Source organism: Episyrphus balteatus, chromosome 4 (genome assembly GCF_945859705.1).
Source record: "Episyrphus balteatus chromosome 4, idEpiBalt1.1, whole genome shotgun sequence".
Lineage (NCBI taxonomy): Eukaryota > Metazoa > Arthropoda > Insecta > Diptera > Syrphidae > Episyrphus > Episyrphus balteatus.
The window spans coordinates 81,667,678-81,687,305 of NC_079137.1; the positions used below are offsets into that span (position 1 = coordinate 81,667,678).

General features: G+C 31.2%; 2 protein-coding genes across 3 annotated transcripts; one reads left to right on the forward strand and one right to left on the reverse strand.

The window, feature by feature from the left end:
* The first annotated feature begins 4,150 nt into the window (after nucleotides 1-4,150).
* On the forward strand, nucleotides 4,151-9,414 carry LOC129918206 (N-acetylgalactosaminyltransferase 6). 2 transcript variants are annotated; one of them, XM_055998604.1, is made up of 3 exons: nucleotides 4,151-4,766; nucleotides 7,149-8,408; nucleotides 8,468-9,414. In XM_055998604.1, the coding sequence occupies exons 2-3, from the start codon at nucleotides 7,182-7,184 to the stop codon at nucleotides 9,125-9,127; spliced, it is 1,887 nt and encodes a 628-aa protein (XP_055854579.1). In that variant the 5' UTR covers nucleotides 4,151-4,766; nucleotides 7,149-7,181; the 3' UTR covers nucleotides 9,128-9,414. The 2 variants fall into 2 exon arrangements, with proteins under 2 accessions (XP_055854579.1, XP_055854578.1); XM_055998603.1 differs by lacking the exon at nucleotides 4,151-4,766 and adding an exon at nucleotides 6,876-6,962.
* Nucleotides 9,415-11,999: 2,585 nt separating this feature from the next.
* On the reverse strand, nucleotides 12,000-19,077 carry LOC129918208 (FGFR1 oncogene partner 2 homolog). Its single transcript, XM_055998605.1, has 2 exons — nucleotides 18,739-19,077; nucleotides 12,000-13,227 (listed from the first exon to the last, which is right to left on the reverse strand). The coding sequence occupies exons 1-2, from the start codon at nucleotides 18,874-18,876 to the stop codon at nucleotides 12,310-12,312; spliced, it is 1,056 nt and encodes a 351-aa protein (XP_055854580.1). The 5' UTR covers nucleotides 18,877-19,077; the 3' UTR covers nucleotides 12,000-12,309.
* Between the last annotated feature and the right edge of the window lie 551 nt (nucleotides 19,078-19,628).

Here is a 19,628-nt window from a genome sequence, read left to right on the forward strand (position 1 = left end):
TTTTCTATTGACGAATCTCAGAATGAGATTTGTGAATTTGACAGCTGAAAGGGGGGTGAAGAGGGGAAATGGTGGACAAATCTCAGATTTCATGATCTATTTGCGTCCTGAGATTCAAAAAAATGACAAAAAAAATGAATCTGAGATTCAAGAATCTGATTCTGGATTTTTATCAAGATTAACGCATACAAACACACGCACTTTCACACACACTCCTCTGTTTGACATTTGTCTGAACATTTGTTGTTGTTTTATTTTTTTTATACGCACAGATTTCGCACACAATTACAAAACTAGATTTCATATTCTATTTGCAGTGGAAAATCTGAGAATTTTACACAAAAATCTCAAAAGTCAATAGAAAACGACATCAGATTTTCCACTGCAAATAGAATATGAAATCTAGTTTTGTAATTGTGTACGAAATCTGTGCGTATAAAAAAAATAAAACAACAACAAATGTTCAGACAAAAGAGGAGTGTGTGTGAAAGTGCGTGTGCTTGTATGCGTGGATATTGATAAAAATCCAGATTCAGATTTTTGAATCCCAGATTCATTTTTTTGAATCTCAAGCCGCAAATAGATCATGAAATCTGAGATTTTTCCACTTTTTTCCCTCTTCACCCCCCCCCCCCCCTTTCACTTGTCAGATTCACAAATCTAATTCTGATGGCGTTTTTCATTGGCAATCCGGAATTGTTCTTCAATTCGGAATCCCAATTGAACAGTTTTTTTATTCCGAAGAATCTGAAGTTTGGTGTGAATGTATTGTTTGAGTTTAACATGTTTCACATATATGTGTATTCGCGCCAAATTTCATTTGTATTTGTGCTGCAAACATTTTGTACTGCTGACATTTAAATCTATGAATGTGTGAGTGATTCTGCTTCTGATTCTGTTTTTAAAACCAGAAGAGAAATTCTCTTTTTTTCAGAATCAGAACTGTCAGTTTTGCCCAATTGAACGCATTCACATTGCTTTTTTTTGCTTCCAGATTGCCAATTAAAAACGCCATGAATCTCGTCAATAGAAAACGACATAAAAATATTTGTTAGATGCAATTTAATTTACAGTTAATATTGTGAGCCACTTCTTATTTTATCTTTTAAACTGATTATTAGCGAATTAGCAAACAAATATTTTTTGTTCTACTTTGCATTAAAAAAAAGTTAAATTATTTTTTGTAGAGCCATTGTTCAACGGTTATAACGCTTTTTTTAGTAGTTATGTGTAAGAAGAATTATTGTAAAATATGACTGATTAAAAAAACTGATGGAATCCATGCATTTGTGGCAGCAATGTGAAAAACTTAAGATTTTACAGTTAAAATAATTTATTAAATTAATAGGCTTTTTTTGCACTTTGGTACCAATAACTTGCTAGTAACTCTAGATTTGATAAAAACTTTTACCATTCTGCAATCCCCTTTGGACGCGCATATTTTTAAAAAAGTTGGTCACCTACGTTCCTATGGATTTTTTTTTTATACCAGAGGTGTTTGAAAATTTTCATAAAATATTTTTTTTTACATTTTGCATCGAAAACCAAATTACAAAATTTTTTAAAAGAAAAGATGCAACAGTTATAAAAACTTTTAACTTCTTATGTAGTGAGCCAATTATTGTAGAAAATTATAAAAATAAGAAATTTATAAAATTCATTCATTCGTGGTTGTGGTTGAAGAAAACGTAAGATGATGAAAGGAGATGGGGCGTTTTTGGGCCATGAGCGTACATTAATGAGACTAGTCTCGAATTGAAGCTGGAGCTTAGTATATTCAATATATGAAGTTTTTTTTTAAATCGAAAGTCAGGGTCCTGAGATATAAGGCTCCAAAGTTCGTTCTGATAACCATTTTCTGTCCCTTTTATATGCAAATATCATTAGAACTATAAGAGCTATATGTAAGTTTTTGATGTCAAATGAAAGGTTTTTTTTGTGCCTTTTCAACAATATATAACACATATTACACATAAAAAAGAAACGGCGAAAAAATAAAGAAAAAGTAAAATATTTATGAAAAAGAGAGTAATCCTGAACAAGTTTAAGGTTGACCTGAAAAAACGACAAAAACTAAGGATGAGGCTTTGTTCCTGAAAGCCTCTGCAATAATAATCCGCTTTTACCAAAATCGGATTAGATATTTTTTCGAGATATCCCCGTAAAAGGGTTTTTTTTTTGTGAAAAATTCATACCAAAGCAAGGCACGAGTACGATAACTTAGGCGCCGAGAATTGACAACGGCTATTTCTAGAGGTGTTCAAAACAAATATTTTTTCTTACGGGAGGGGGGGGGGGGGTCAATGTCCCTCCCTTTAGGCGGGAGGGGCAATTTTCAAAAGAAATACTTGAAATCATAAAAAAATTATTAAAAAACAACGGCAACACTTACAGTTATCAATTATACTTTTTTCAAAAGCTAGAGTTATACACTTGATTTTAATTTTTAAATCAAGATATTTCAATCAATCGTTTTTGAAATAATCGATTTCAAAATCAACATTTGGGAAAAATAAGATTAAAAAAATACATTGGATACTATTTTTGTCAAGTTTTTCAATGAGAAATTGATTGATGAGTAAATTGTCTCAATAATTTCCTAATCAAATACTGAAAACCATATCTTCTTATGCCTTGCTTCTAGTTTTTGAGAAAAATGAAAAATAGAAAAACTAATTTCTTAATCAGATTTTTATTTTCTTGGCTGTTTACCATTATCAAAAATCAGAAAAGATCGATATTCATACATAGAGTCAGTAAAGAGCTTTGTTCTTCTTAAAAAAAAAAACTAGATTCCCATTGTACGCTCACCACAGGCGAGCCCTGATGGTGCAGAGAATAGTCCCCAAAAACTTAATCCACTGAAGGATTTGAAAAAAGTTTTCTTATTTTACAATTTTCTCAAAAACTAGAAAGCATAAGAAGATATGGTTTTCAGTATTTGATTAGGAAATTATTGAGACAATTTACTCATCAATCAATTTCTCATTGAAAAACTTGACAAAAATAGTATCCAATGTATTTTTTTAATCTTATTTTTCCCAAATGTTGATTTTGAAATCGATTATTTCAAAAACGATTGATTGAAATATCTTGATTTAAAAATTAAAATCAAGTGTATAACTCTAGCTTTTGAAAAAAGTATAATTGATAACTGTAAGTGTTGCCGTTGTTTTTTAATAATTTTTTTATGATTTCAAGTATTTCTTTTGAAAATTGCCCCTCCCGCCTAAAGGGAGGGACATTGACCCCCCCCCCCTCCCGTAAGAAAAAATATTTGTTTTGAACACCTCTAGAAATAGCCGTTGTCAATTCTCGGCGCCTAAGTTATCGTACTCGTGCCTTGCTTTGGTATGAATTTTTCACAAAAAAAAAAACCCTTTTACGGGGATATCTCGAAAAAATATCTAATCCGATTTTGGTAAAAGCGGATTATTATTGCAGAGGCTTTCAGGAACAAAGCCTCATCCTTAGTTTTTGTCGTTTTTTCAGGTCAACCTTAAACTTGTTCAGGATTACTCTCTTTTTCATAAATATTTTACTTTTTCTTTATTTTTTCGCCGTTTCTTTTTTATGTGTAATATGTGTTATATATTGTTGAAAAGGCACAAAAAAAACCTTTCATTTGACATCAAAAACTTACATATAGCTCTTATAGTTCTAATGATATTTGCATATAAAAGGGACAGAAAATGGTTATCAGAACGAACTTTGGAGCCTTATATCTCAGGACCCTGACTTTCGATTTAAAAAAAAACTTCATATATTGAATATACTAAGCTCCAGCTTCAATTCGAGACTAGTCTCATTAATGTACGCTCATGGCCCAAGTCCCATATAATTTTGCCCCATCTCCTTTAAAGTACACTGAACGAAAAAAAGCCAATATTTTTTAAACTGGTTGCGATAGAAAATTTTTCTATTCGGTTTCAAAACAGTCAAAAGTGCACCTATCAGCCATTTTAGGCTTATCCATTTTCTACCGGACAACCTGTATAAGATACAAATAAGAAAATACTTCAAAACGAATCGGACCATTTAGTACTATTTTGTATGCTAGTGGCAGCACTTTGGTACTATTTATATTTTTTGTCTACTGGCAACTCTGTTTATCTGTCAAAATTGTGTGCTTCGCTCTTTCACTTGACCACTTTGCTTGCATATCCACTTTTCCACTTTCAGACTTCATTCACCATTGTCAAGTGAACTACTTCTCGTTCTTGGCCTAGCCAGGAGGAAAATATTACCTTTATCTACCTGTATTTTCTTTGCTAGCTGCCATTTAGCTGACTAGAACAGAAACAGACACAGATTTGGATTTCATACTCTTGACATACCTTTTCCTTTGTTTGCTTTTAACTTAAAGTAAATTGTGTGTAATAAAACAAAATAAAAACTCTTCTTCATATCATCCAATTCATATACACTAAACTCTTTGAAGTCTGATAAAACAAAAAGTGATAAGAAAGAATTTTTGTGCAGAAGGGCAACAGAACAAATAAAATAATATTTTCTAAAAACGAATACACAGTCGTCAAAAAAATGTATTTTTAACCAAGATAACAAACTTCCGAAAAAAAAAAAAAAATAGAAGAATAATTCGAGTTGAGTACCGTGGCCAAAACATTAGAGTTTAGTTGGTGAATAGATATCATTAACGATAGACGAAGCCTGGCCAAATACCTTCCAAGTTAAATGATAACAATCATTGTGCATTTGTAAAAGTTACAATTGCTCTTCTTCACCTTCACATAAATTTATAATAGGTAAGTACTTATAGTAACTACATAAAACTTATTTAAATTTAATTAATAACATCGGCTAAAAACAAGAAAAAAGAAAAATGATTGGGGCTGGTCGGCTGGAGGTATATTAACTCGTTTTGTATATTTTAATGGGTAGTATACGTAAACAAGTTTTTATCGGTTGACTTGTTTCTTTTTTTTTTCTATATGCAATAAAAATAGTCAAGATTCAAGATGAAAAGATAGAAGAGGTAGAGAAAACTAATTTTTCCAATGGACCTAAATATTGTCTTCATTTAAATATCAAACCGGTATGTTTATAACATTTTTATATACTTTGTCAGCAGAAATAAAATTATGTTAGAAAAACCATCCTCTTTTTTCTTGTGAGTTTATTGACATTTTCAATAAATTTTTGTTTAGAACCCTCATAAGGATGGGGCGTAGTTAAAAAAGAAGACAACTATAAATAGATAAATATGTAAATTTATCAAGCCCTTTGATGAAATAAGAATGTAATTTTAGAAGCACAAAACATATGCAGGAAGTTAGGTATTTTAAAAAATTTCAACCATTAGAACATAAAAGATACAGTATAACTATTTAAAGTGGTTTCATACAATGATTTCTAGTTTCAATACATTTTTTGTATTATTTTTATTAAAGTAAGCACCCATAAAGAATTTATTTCAGAGCATAGAACTTTTTTGGTACCACTGTATAGTAGGTATACCGATTCGAGTACTAACGTTTCGTATAATAACCAGGTAGAAACTGATTTTGAAGATTTAGCTAGTATTCGTGGTCAATCTAACAGCTAGTACAAGGACTTAGTTCTTGGATGAAGAAATGAGTTGATACCATTTTGAGTAACTAACTTTAGGACAAGGATCGGTACTAGCTAGAGCTGGGACTCTGTTAAGAAATTGGCGATTAGATTGTTCCAAATAAAGTTCTGAAGCTTTAGAACTAATACGCTATTATTGGGTTGGGTTCAGTATTCCGATTTTCACAATCCTGTTTTTTAAATTCCTGCCAAATCCCGTTTTTTTTATTCTGTTTTTTTAAATCCTGCTTTTTTTAAATCTATTTTTTCATTCGCATATAAAAAGTAAAAAAGAAAACCTAGCATTCAAGATGTAACCTTGCTTGATCTATCTACGATAGTTTCGTACAACGCTTACAGAATGCATACGAATTCACCTAAGCAAAATAAATTGATGGATCCACGTAGTTTCTTTTGATAAACGAGGAAAATTATTATGTACTTTATTTAGGGATTCGAGTACTAATGGGCTTAGTTGAATTCAACTCATCTGTAGAAGTTACAAGCAAAGTCGTTTCCGTTACACAATTTCCACCACTTGGTCACCCCTCATAACTACAGATTTTGTTCATGCTACTGTTTGTAAGTATTTTTTTCCAACTTGTTCCTTGAAAAATATTTCTTTAAAATAAAAACCAAAGAATATCTTTCACAAAAGAAGTTTAATGAACCTTAAATTGTATGCCACCATAACGATTATTAATTCATAGGTTTGTAACAAAAACAACCTACATGTGTGTAAGTCACATTTAAATTAATTAATTCCATAAAAACCGTTAGATCTAGATCGAAAAGTACATCTTGATAGCTAAACCATTGGGATAAACTGGTAAAACGATAAAATAACTTATGGTAGTAAAATATTCATAGAAATCAACTTGGAAATTAATGCTAATTTAATCATGATTTTTTTTCTTCAAAATACTAACTCGTTGGCACAAAACCTCTTTGTTAATAAAGTCGATAACCCCACTGCCAACATCATATCGTTGCAATTATTGCTTTTGTTTATTTTTTTTTTATATTGATAACAATTCTTTTTTCTATCTTGTTATCTATCAGTCTTTGCCAGAGAACGTTTACCATGTTATCAAACCCATACACTGACAAACAAGTCTTTTAGACAAAATAAACCATAAAATCTGATTCCAAGTTATGATAAAAAAAAAATTATAACAACACAGTTTTTCAATTAATTTATCTTTCCTAAATTCTTGTCGTCACGTATCTTAATTAAGTTTTTCTTAAAGAAAAAAAAAAATGCTCATCATAAGCAAACTAGAACTTTGTTTTTTTTTTTTTTGTAGTTCTATTAGAAGATGTGGCAGTTATACTTTTCCCTCTAACGCAACAAGTTTCATCTTCGTCTTAAAGAACAAATGTTTACAAAGGTGTAAATTTGAATTTTTTATAAAACTAAACAATAAAAACACGTTTGTTTGTTTGTTTTTTTTTGTTTACTCTAAGTTTGTATCACTTATATATTAGGGTCACGTTGATTTAATACATATTTTGAAATCATTTGATGCATATGCAAGTTTTAAAGCTCCAATTTTATTCTTTACTTATCATTTCAGGCGCACTCAATACAAATAATTAGATCTAAAAAAATGAGACGTCGCAATGTGAAATGGCTTCTAAAAGCCATATTCCTATCCATAGTAGCCATAACTTTGTTTGTAGCCATCACAAGTACCATATCATCTAGTTCGGCGACGAATAGAATTAGTCAAAGTCTCCAAGAGACTAATGCAAAACTAAGAAAAGACATATCTCGATTATTCCCCGGTGGAGATAGTCGCGAGGCGCAAGGTAATGAAATAGAAGATGCTCAACGACTTCGGATAGCAGATGTAATTGTGAAAAATAATGGAGATAAAATAGACTGGCATGACTATCCAGCAATGACAAGAGATAGCCAACGTGTTGGCATTGGCGAAGGCGGCAAGAGAGCTACTCTAGATGAAGAATATCAAGCTGAAGAGAAGTCAATGTTCCGACAAAATGGATTTAATGCCTTGCTAAGTGATTCAATATCAGTCAATCGTTCCGTGCCTGATATCAGAAATCCCGGATGCAAGACCAAGAAATATTTAAAGAATCTCCCTACAGTCAGTGTGGTGATTCCATTTTATAACGAACACTTTAGTGTACTTATGAGATCTGTTCATAGTATAGTCAATCGGTCACCACCGGAATTATTGAAGGAAATTATTTTAGTAGATGATTTTAGCGATCGGGAGTACTTAATGAAGCAGCTTGACCAGTATTTAGCAGAAAATTTCCATCACGTGCAAGTTGTCCGTTTGCCTGAGAGGACTGGTCTGATTGGTGCAAGAATGGCTGGTGCCAGGAAGGCAACGGGGCAGGTTTTAATCTTTTTGGATTCACACATCGAAGCGAACTATAATTGGCTGCCACCTTTATTGGAGCCAATAGCTGAAAACCCCAAAGTTTCTGTTTGTCCGTTTATTGATGTTCTTGATTATAACAATTTTGAATATCGTGCACAAGACGAAGGTGCTCGAGGGGCATTCGATTGGGAGTTCTACTACAAGCGATTGAATTTACTACCGGAAGATTTGATAGATAAAACTAAACCGTTCCGTAGTCCAATTATGGCTGGTGGACTATTTGCCATTGGGTCAGATTTCTTTTGGGAACTTGGTGGATACGATGAAGGTTTGGACATCTGGGGAGGAGAACAGTATGAGTTGAGTTTTAAGATTTGGATGTGTGGTGGAGAGCTAGTCGATGCGCCATGTTCCAGAGTTGCACATATCTATAGGGGACCAATGGATTCAAAGAATCCAAGAAAAACTGATTATGTTCATAAGGTGAGTAATTTATAAATCACATTGTACTGTAAATAGTAAGATTTGTACTTTTTTTTTAGAATTACAAACGAGTTGCCGAAGTATGGATGGATGAGTACAAAGAATACATCTACCAGCACAGTCCAGGTCTCTATGACAATATCGATCCTGGTGACCTAAGCAAACAATTGGCAATTAGAGAAAAACTAAAGTGTAAATCATTTAAATGGTTCATGACTGAGATTGCATTCGATCTACCCAAAATGTATCCACCTGTTGAACCACCAGACTATGCTTCTGGAACAGTACGTAGTGTAGCTACTCCTAATTTATGCTTGGACACACTTAACCGAGCACGTCATTCCATGATTGGCCTCTACTACTGTGCCAAAAATCATGAAAGACCACAGAGCAATCAATTTTGGACGCTGAGTTGGCATCGTGACTTACGCATGCGATTTAAACGAGACTGTCTGGATGTACAATCATCTGAGAAGAATGCTCCAGTTTGGCTTTGGGATTGTCATGGTCAAGGTGGCAATCAATTTTGGTATTATGATCGTACAAATAAATGGCTACGACATGGTAAAGAAGCTAAAAACTGTCTCGATGCTGATCCAATTAAACAATTGGTATTTGTTAATCCCTGTGACAAAAATAATCCAAATATGCAATGGAATTTTGGTAGCGTTAATGACACAGCTTTGGATACGTTTTTTGATGATAGATCTAATCTTTAAGTTTATATAAAATGATTTAGAATATTTTATTTGTCCAAAAGTGAATTTTTTAAGTAGACGATGAAGCCCGTTCGCTTCTCTGCCAATGCACCCCTAGCCATCTTAAGGTATGTGATATCGAAACAAAAAAAAAAATAAAAAACATTTTAAAAGCAAACTGTAAGATTTATTTATAGAAAAAAAAAATTTAAATGGAATTTTATTGTTAAACCAACATTTTTTTCGCTGCGATTTAAGAATAAATGTATTAAAAATGGAGTACCTATTGGGTACTTGTACTATGTGAATGTATATGTTTTATTTTTTTTTTTAATTTTGTTTTAAGAAAGGTCAGTAAAATATTTTATTCGAGATGAAAGGGAATAATAAGATATTTTTTCAAAGAAATATAGTAAAAAGCCATACTACCCCAAGCGTCCATTAAGGTACCTCTCTTGCACCCGTTTCAATTATTGATGTTTTATCAAAATCTCAAAGTCGCGTCGTTCTGTTTTAAGAATGCAAAACTTGCCATGAGAAACCTTGTTGCAGGTAAAAAGATGAGAGAGATAATGGAAAACTTACCTTTAAGGTATATATCTATATTAGGGCGTTCGTTATTTTTGAATCAAGTTCCTAAGTGGAAAAACCGTTTCTAAATAATAAAAAAAAAATCCACTAATTTTTTCAGATTTTTATTTTGACATTAGATGGCGCCCCAAGAGGGGTAAAGTTTTTTCTCATTAGAAATAGGTATGTGTTGACTTATGAGGAAATTTTTTTAGATATAGACTTAAATCAAAAATTTTTGATGAGGTACTTGTCTACGTTGAACTTTTTCCACTTAGGAACTTGATTCTCGAAATAAATAACGAGCACCCTAATCTATATTCCAAGTGAAGAGAGAATATATCCCAAAATTATTGAGATTTTGTGATAATTTTGCTGCCGGGTACACAAATTAGTTTGAATGTGAATTCTATCATAGTTTTGAGAAACGTTTTTAACATCGATATCCAAAACACGATTTCACATGAGGGACTGTTAATTTATAAATAAACGATATCATGAACAATAAATTATAGTTTTAAAGTTTATTTTTTTTTTTTTGTTTCGTTATGATTTCTTCTTTATTTAGATACATTTAATATTTGATTTAGTATAGTATGTATGTATTATTTCCATTTTTTCTAATTTAATCATTTATATTTTATGGTTTCACAGTTCTCCAAAAACCTAAAGGCAGTAATAGACCCACATTGATGTTAAGTTTTTTTTTTAGTTTTCAAAAAATATTTAAGTAAGATTTTGAAAATTGATGTTTTTGTTTCATTTATGATTCTCTAAAAAAAAAAAACAAATACTTGTGAAAATGATTAATAATTGTGGTGGTAGTGGTGATGTGTTTTAAGAAAATAAATGCAAATCTCTTGTATATATAATTTTTAGTAAAGTACCTTATTTATGCTATTTGCGACCAAAAAACGATCAAATCATGTTTTATTTTCTTCTGGTTAATGATGTTAACAAATGGGGCGGATAAAAAATGCCCAAATAAAACCATAATTGTGATTGAAAAGATAGAAACTAAAATACTAGAACTTGGATGTTTAATTAATTGACTATAATTTCATAACATAACCCTCTACTGCATAAGACGAAACTATTCAACAACGTAAAAAATCCTAACTAAAGTATTTTTTGTTTTGGTCATAGTTCACTGATTTAAATGATATCCTGATTTAAAGTGAGAAAAAATCCACTGTTTAACTGCATCTTTTACTCACATTCACACTTGGCTTGTGACTACAGAACACGTTCCATAGAGGAGAAATTATATTTAATTATATTTCCAGGTTCTAGGACCAAAATTAACCAAAATAGAAAAGCTATTTTTTTTTCATAATTTTTTTTGAAAATAAGCTCTAACGATTTTCAAATTTTTTTTTACTAAAAAAATGTCAATTTTTGGAAAAAACGGCAACGCCATAATTTCCATCCTCGGTTTTTTTTTTTTGAGAAAAACTAAAAACGCCGTTTTGTTAGAATCTACTGAAAGAACAAAAACTTTTTTTTTTGTGAAAAATTGCAATATCTCGAAAATGTTACATATTTGAGAGATGCGTAAAAAATAGATATTAATAAAAATAAAAAACGAGTCTTGGAAATTACGCAAAAATCATCTGTACCAAGTTACAAGCAAATCATCCATCCGCTAACCCCTAGCTGGATGTACAGATGAACGGCCATAAGTTTTTTTATCTTCTTTATGATCATAATGTTGATTTTGATTATCCAAATTTGTTTTGACACGTAACCAATACTTGCCCTATGCGTTAGTATTTAACGTGTTGAATAAATGAAAAGACCCTCTTGTTATGCAAAACTAGGAGGGGGCCAAATAACGAAAAAGTACCAACTACTTACATATCCGGAAGTTAAATTAACTGCAAAAAATATATTTGAGTTCTTTCAAAAAATCTATAAACTCAAAAAAAATTTACACGATAGTGAGCGATATTTTGCTATCACAAACAAAAGCATTCAAAGCACATCCATTAATGCTATTTAAACCAAAAACTAGTGTTTTCTAAACTGTATCGTTCCCACAAGGACCTAATACTTTTCTTGCAAAAGTATTTAATTTTTGTTTACAAAATGAAATAAAAAAAAAAAACTTTTTTAATTAATGTGTGTATATTTTTAACTTAAACTTACAAAAAAAAAAAAAACATAATTCAAATAAACTAGGGCTTAAGGTTATAATCTTTTGCTTACTATTTCTTTTGGCGCACTCTTTCATTCGATCAACTCGGAAATTGGTCTATCGTCAGATTCAATCAAACGCAAATCATATATAAATCCTGTTTTGTGCTTCATTTCAAAGGGACGATTAGGTGTTGAAAAATAGGGACATAATATTGAACATAAGTTTATAAATAAATTGACCTCATTGGTTATACAGTAGAGGGTTAGAAGAATATTAAATAATTTTTTAAAAAAACTTATCACTGCTTAAAAAAAATCAGCGATAATGAATAAAATTAAAACAAAAAAGAATACAAAAATTAATTAGAAAGCATATTATAATATAATGTTACTCATTTTGTTTTTAATTAATTAATAAGCAAGAGAGATGGAGCGTGTTTTATGGTAATGGTGTAAATTTTTGAAAGCTTGTCAATCGGACTAAGTCCATTCTATCACGTAGTTGATGTGGCTGTTGGTAGATTAGCTGGGTTATTTGGTGGTGCTTCTGGATTTTGTTGTTGCTGTGATTCGACTCGGCTACTCTCATCGCCACTAGCTTGCTGGTTGGTGCTGGACATATTCAAAGTGTTCTTTAAGCTCTTTTCTAAATTACTAACGGCAGCAGTTATAGTTGTGGCCACCGTTGAGTTTGCTATAATGGAATTGTCTATTGCTGCATTTGGTGATGGTGGTGTATTTACTATCGCCACTACGTTGTTGTTACCACCCGATTCCAATGTGGCCACGGATGTGGTTGTTCCAATTTTGTCTACCACATTGTCAGCCACAGTGCTTATGGGTGTGTTGTTGTTGTTGGCTACATTTGCACAAGTCGTCAATGCTGATGATTCATGGTCAGCGACAGATGTAGATGTAGTAGGGGCATTATTCTCTGTTTGTATTGCTTTGTCCTCGAGCAGATGCGCATTTGGGGTTATAAGCTTGCCAGTTGAATCGAATTTATTAGAGATTTGGAGCATTTCTCTTAGATTTTGGTTTTCCATCTTGAGCTTTGTAAGCAATTCGATTTCTTTGTACATAGCTTCGTCGTCTATTGAAGCGGCTCGCTGCATTACAGCGGCCATTTCAGTGATTTTGTCTGCCTGCTCGCGTATTATCTTCCACAGATTCTCGTTGTACATTTCTTTAAAGTTAATTTGACTTGTGAGCACTTTGCTTTGCGTGTGTTCTCTGTATTTATGCATAATCAGCTCTAGTGCTCTTTCGTGATCTTCTAGGCATGCCTTGAGTTCACGATTCTCCTCGCGAACCTTTCGAATGCATGGATTTTGGACGTTTATGCGATTTACCATATCGGCATTGGATTTGTCACGTGTAATACGATTCAGCGAATCTAAGTCATCTTGAAACTGTAAAGAAAATTGAATACGTATATTAATAATTATGATTATTGTTAATTTATACTAGGTTATTTGCCTAGCATGCAATATTGATTAATTTGTTTTGATTTGAATTTAATTTTCGTTATTTTTGAACCGAGAGATATAGTCTATTTGAAGATGGACTTAGCAAAATATATCAAGCTTTTAACTGGTGAGACAGATTGGCCTATATGGAAAAGAAAAATTCGAGACTTACTTGACTACCACGAGGAAGCGCTAGATGTAATAGATGGAATTCTGAAGAAGTCAGATCCATTATCAGCGACAGCTAAAGCAGAAGAAATAAGCCAACATAAAGAAATGTTCAATTTACATACATATATCGAAAAGTGAACAGTTACGCTAAATCGATGATAACAAGCTCAGTCACAGAAGAAGTTTTTCAGAAGATAGTGGATAAAGAGACCGCACATGATGCGTGAAAAGCTTTAAAACAGCAACTTGAAGCAACATCGAAGGATCAACCGTTCAAGATAGACACTCAAGATGTTTCTAACACATTGCGAAGCTCAGAGGTTTGTGGAACGATCTGAATAGTGGACTCAAAGTTAAAAAAGAGAACGCCGTACCATACTTGATATTGGTATGCAAAGTCTTTCATATTTTACCATCAAGATTTGAGACTTTCAGATCAAGCTGGATGTTACTCACAAAAGATGAAGCCATGACATTTTTGATGAGTTGACCACGCAGCTTTGCATGTATGAAAGAAATTTCAAGAAAACAGAAGAAAACGATAATTTAGCTCAAGAGGCGCTAATTGCATCACGATTCGACAAAAAGAAGGAAGAAGTTCGACCAAAACAAAATAATTCAAGAAACAAGAAAGAAGATATTTGTATTTTTTGTAAGAAAAGAGGTCAAGTGGTTAGTTGAAGGAAAACCAGAAAAAGATATGAATTTTAGCAGAAATCCAAGCAACATTGTTGATACAAATGCATTTTTAGTGTCTGTTTGCAAAAATGCCTAGGCAACGAAAATAGAGCTTAAACCAAACCATATTTTTCTAAGGGATTTTTGTGTGCTGATTCCGAATCTGATATAGTCAAAAACGCATTTTATTGGTACTTTTGGCGTTGAATTTCATCACCTATTTTTTTCTAAAATAAAGGTATTTGGTATAGAAATTTATGATATCTCAAAATCTTGGTGGTTAAGGTAACTTATGGTTTTTGAAGCATATTTGAAGCAAATTCCAGTTTTGGACTTCTGATTTGGATAAAAAAAAGTAAAATATTTCAGAAAAATATATATTTTAGATCAAACGTCAAAAAACATTTTATTCAAGATTAGTTTTTGGGACTTTTTAGCGAAAATAGTGATGAGCTGAGCTTAAAAACTAGACGTGATTAACTAAATCTGTTAACAGTTTTGAATTCAGCACACTCAAGTTAATTTTAATCAAATTACAGAGTTCTTGCTCCCGACTTTTTTTTGTTTTTTTGCCGACCAGAGTAATGGTGCTACAAGATATGTCACCAACTGCCGAGACTGGTTAATTGATTTTGAAATATTTGAGAGTTCATGTCAAATTCAAGTTGCTGCAAAAGAAATTCTTGCAGCTGTTAGAAAGGGAAAAATCAAAGTCAAATCAACTCACAAAAATGAAGAAGTGACCTTGAATGACTATTTTATGTTCTGTTCTAGCCGCTCAAGACCGAAATCGAAACAGTGTTTTCAAGTCCACAACTACTCAGTTTTGGATTGATGTTAATGGCAAGATAGTGTTACGTGGATATCGTCATGTGAACGGATTTTTGCACAAGGCAGCGATCACACCAAAAGTTTCGAAAGTTAAGTCAGATTTGCAGTTCAATGTAGTCGTTGGAGATAATACGACACTACAACTGTATCATGAGCGATTTGGACATTGGACATCAAGACAAGAGACATGTTAAAAAGAAAACAAAAGATTGACCAGAATTTGTGTGAGTCGCGCATATATCGCTGCCTGAGAATTATAGGGTTGTATGTCAACTTACCTTACTTTTGATAAAATCGATCTCAAAGTTTTTTAAGGCTGTTTTTTTTTGGATAAAATAGTTACATAGCAGTAAAGTATTGATGTTATCTTATAAAGGACCCTAAAAAAGTCATAAAACCATAAAAAAAAGTCATAAAACCACTAAAAAGGATTCTATGAGCATTAAAAAAAAAAACACATAGAACCTTTTTATGAAAAGGTTTTGAGAAAAGTTCTATGTTTAACATAGAACCTTATAGTTATAAAGAGCTTACATGTTTGTAATAAATGGATTTTAAATGAAAAAAAAGGTGACTTTCATCGTGAAATAGGTGAAAACAGTAAAAGGACTTGCCAGACTCTATTTTCAATAATAGAAAAAAATACCACAAATCACGTAGTTGCATTTATAGAAAACAACAACTTCTGCTTTTGTTGAATTAGGTACTCAAAAAAAAAAGACATGCTAAAAACAATTAGAATTTGTATTAAATTAATCATATTTTTGCAAGCTATTTTGCCAAATAGACAGTCGTCTTAAAAACAAACTTTGGTTAGTAGAGTAAAATATTGACCTTTGGAAAAAAAAACCTACTCAATTTGCCAACTAAATACAACTCAAAATTAGTTAACTTTTTTTAAATATTTTTGTTTTTTTTTTTAGTACTATATTGAAAGCTTGCCAACGGATTTAGGTTTGTCCGAAGGTTCGTTTTTGGTACTTTTGAGTTTTGACTTCTTTTGTTTTAAGTTACGAAAACTAAGTGTTTCTTTAAAATTTTGTTTACTAATGCCAACTTTAGGAAATTTGAAACCTCGATTATGAAAATAACGTTTTCAAAAAATCACTTCCAATTCTTAATTAAGCTGTAATAATATCTAGGTTAGGTAACCCGAATGAATTATTGCAAGGAGTTTAGGTTGGAGAGTACACATTTTAGTTTGAAGAGTACAGAACGAGATAAAAAAAAATCATTGCTGTTTAGCAAAAGTCCTGGGGTGAAATCGGCTAATTTGATAGTCGATAGTTGATAGTAAAAATACGACAAATTATGGAACAAAATCGTCATTTTTTGACTATCAACTATCGACAATCAAGTTAGCCGATTCCACCTTGTTGTTCAATACCAGCAACAACATCAAAAGATCTTTTATTTTTACTTTAAATAATAAAAAGATTTAGTAGAGTAACTAAAGCAAATTATTAGGGAACCCGGCCGAACAGCTCTGATTTTGACGATTTTTTTTTTCAAACGTAGGTAATTAAAAATACTTTAAAGTCTATAGATTAAAAATTGCCGGTGTTGCCGTATTGTTTTTTTTTTAAATAAAAATTAAATTTTTTTTAACAAAACCATTTTTTTTTGCTTAAATTTCATAAAACAAATGATAGCAAAAGATTCTCTAGGTAATTTAAGGAAAATATATAAAACGCAGTAAGGGACAATCTTCCATCGTTTAAGCGATAAATGCAATTTTCTAACATTCTGACCTCAAACACAAAAAAAATATTTTGAAAACAACGGCAACACCTACAATATTTTAAAATACATTTTTAAAAAGCCAGAATCTCATTCTTATCTCTTAAATTTAAATCCACTAAATTTAATCAAGACTTTTTGAAAAAATGGTCCTCAAACTCAAAATTAAAAAAAAAATGTTATTAGAAAAATTTAAAATGACTTTTTTCCAAACTTTTTCTAATAAAATATGAATTTATTTAAAAAAAATTTTTGGCCATAAATATTATCAGTTGAATTTCGAAGCAAAAAAGGTAAATATATCACACTTTTGAAAAAAAAAAAATGAAAAATTACTTCAATTTCAATTGTTTTTTTTATTAAAACTGAATTTTTGCATTGAAATAATTAATTTTCTCAAAGACTGTGGTAAATAGGAACTTTAAATTTTTGCTATTTAACTTTCAACAGTAAGGGTTATTAAATGAATAAAAAATAATTTTATGTTTAGATGTTGAACTTAAAAAAAAAAAATAAGTTACATTTTTTTTCAAAACTTTTATTAAAAAAAAGTTCTTCGAAAATGAAATACTTTTTAATTTTTTTCATAAACCGTAATACATATTGACATTTCCTTTTATAATTTGAAATCATAATAAATGCTGCCAAAAAAATTTGAAAATAAATGCATTTTATATTACGATCAAGTTTAAAAAACGACATGTTAAAATTTTTTCAATAATTTTTTTTTTTTTTTCAAAAATCTGAGTTCAATTACCATTCTTTCAAAAGCCGTTCATTCAATTAACTTAATTTTAATTTTACAAATATGACTAAGCTTCTAGCTTTTAAAAAATGTATATTTGAATATTGTAGGTGTTGCCGTTGTGTTCAAATATTTTTTTTTGTGTTTGAAGTCAATTAATAAGAAAATTGCATCTATCGCTTGAACTATGGAAAATTGTCCCTCACTCCCGTATATTTTTTTTCCTTGAATTTCCTAGGCAATCTTTTGGCATCAATTAATTTATGAAATTTAAGAAAAAGTTTTGAAAAAAATTTGTTTTTGCTCACAAAAATCTTCAATTAAATTTAAAAAATCAAAACGGCAACACCGGCAATTTTTATTCTATAGACTTTAAAGTATTTTTAATTACCGACGTTTGAAAAAAAAAGATCATCAAAATCTAAGCTGTTCGACCGGGTTCCCTAATATTGCCAATTTTTGATCTTTAGTTACTCCACTAATTATTTTCATGAGATTACGTGTTGAGAAATTTGTGCTAAAAAAGTTGTATGTAACCTTAATCAATGTATTGTTTTGTTTGAAAAAAAAAATCAGTAAAAGGGTTTAATGTTGCAATTTGAATAACATGGAACCTTATTATAATAATAAATTTGTGTGAAACCATGGAAGTTGTATAAGTTTTTTACCAGTATCTTCGCCATTAATTTTTTTAAAATATTTTTTCAAATTTATCCTGAGAGCCGTTGAAATTACCAAAAATGTTGATGTATACAACTTAAACAACATATGTATGAAATACGACCTTATCAGCCCTATTCTTCTAATCGATTCACTTGAACGACTAAAATGAAGAGCGTTTAAATGAGGGTTAAATTAAACATAAACAAATTTTGTTTCTTCAAAATTTCTAAAACGGACGGAAACAACAATTTGCTTTCGAATTTTAGTGGTTTTTCAAAACCATGTTGACGTAGTAAAGGAAGGAAATCTTTCGATTCACGTGAATCGAACAGCAGAATAGGGCTGTATAGTTGTCAGCCAGCGATATGGCAAAGCTCATAGATTACCTTTCGGAACGAGAAGAAAAGCGAATTTTTATTAAAGAATATTTCGTTCAATTTAAATACAATTAATCGAGTAATAATTCCATAGAAAACAATAGTATATGGATGGAGTGGAGGAGATACTTGCATTGAATATCAATTAGATTTGTGTGACCTAAAAAGTTGCCACCTAACGGATTGGTTGCAAAAAATATATACCAAATGTGGCAGAGTGGAAACAGAAAATAACAACTATATTAATACCTTTCTCATCGCCTCCAGATGTCGATTATTGCCTTCGGCCTCCATTAGCAATCCGCCACTTAAGACTTCCAAGTCTTTGATTCGACTTGCCATTCGTTGAGCGTCAACAATAATTTGTCCAACGGTAATATTGGCCATGGTCAAAAAAGTGTTGCAGATTGATTTTTGCAAATATTTTATTATAGACTTTTTCTTTGGTTTCTCGAGAGAGACACAAAAAGTAGAAGCACACAGCAAAAACACAGGGCTTGAAGTGTGATTGAAATGATTTTCGTTTTTGTTTTTTATTTTTTACGTTTGCTTGCTTTTTTCCAACAAAATCCGATTATATTCTTTTGTGTTAAGCCAGAACTATAATTGGCGGATGGAGTCGGATGCTAATGTCAATTGTTGTTGTATTTCCATAAGTTTCCATCCGACGAGTGCGCTCGCAACCGCACTCGTCGGATGGAAACTTATGGAAATACAACAACAATTGACATTAGCATCCGACTCCATCCGCCAATTATAGTTCTGGCTTTAAGGATTCATTCGGGTTATTCACTTCTCTTGGCAATTCACATTCAAGATATATATTGGAGAAAATTATTCTTTTTTGGATTCTATTTTAAAAATAAATTCTGGTAAACGGGGAAAAATAGTTTCTAATTAAAACAAAAAAAAAAGATTTTTGCTTTTGCTGTTTTTGTGAGTGGAATTTTCTCTTTTTTGCTTCTTTTCTTGTGGGGATAAATTTCATTTTGATTTGAAATGTCAAAAAAAACATCTGTCACTAGAGATGAGCGATGAATGAAAACAAATCTAGTACAAGAATTCCATACTGTTTTTCTGTACTCTGTAAAAAAAATCGAAAAAAATTAGCCGAGCTAGAAAATTATTGGGCTTTTAAT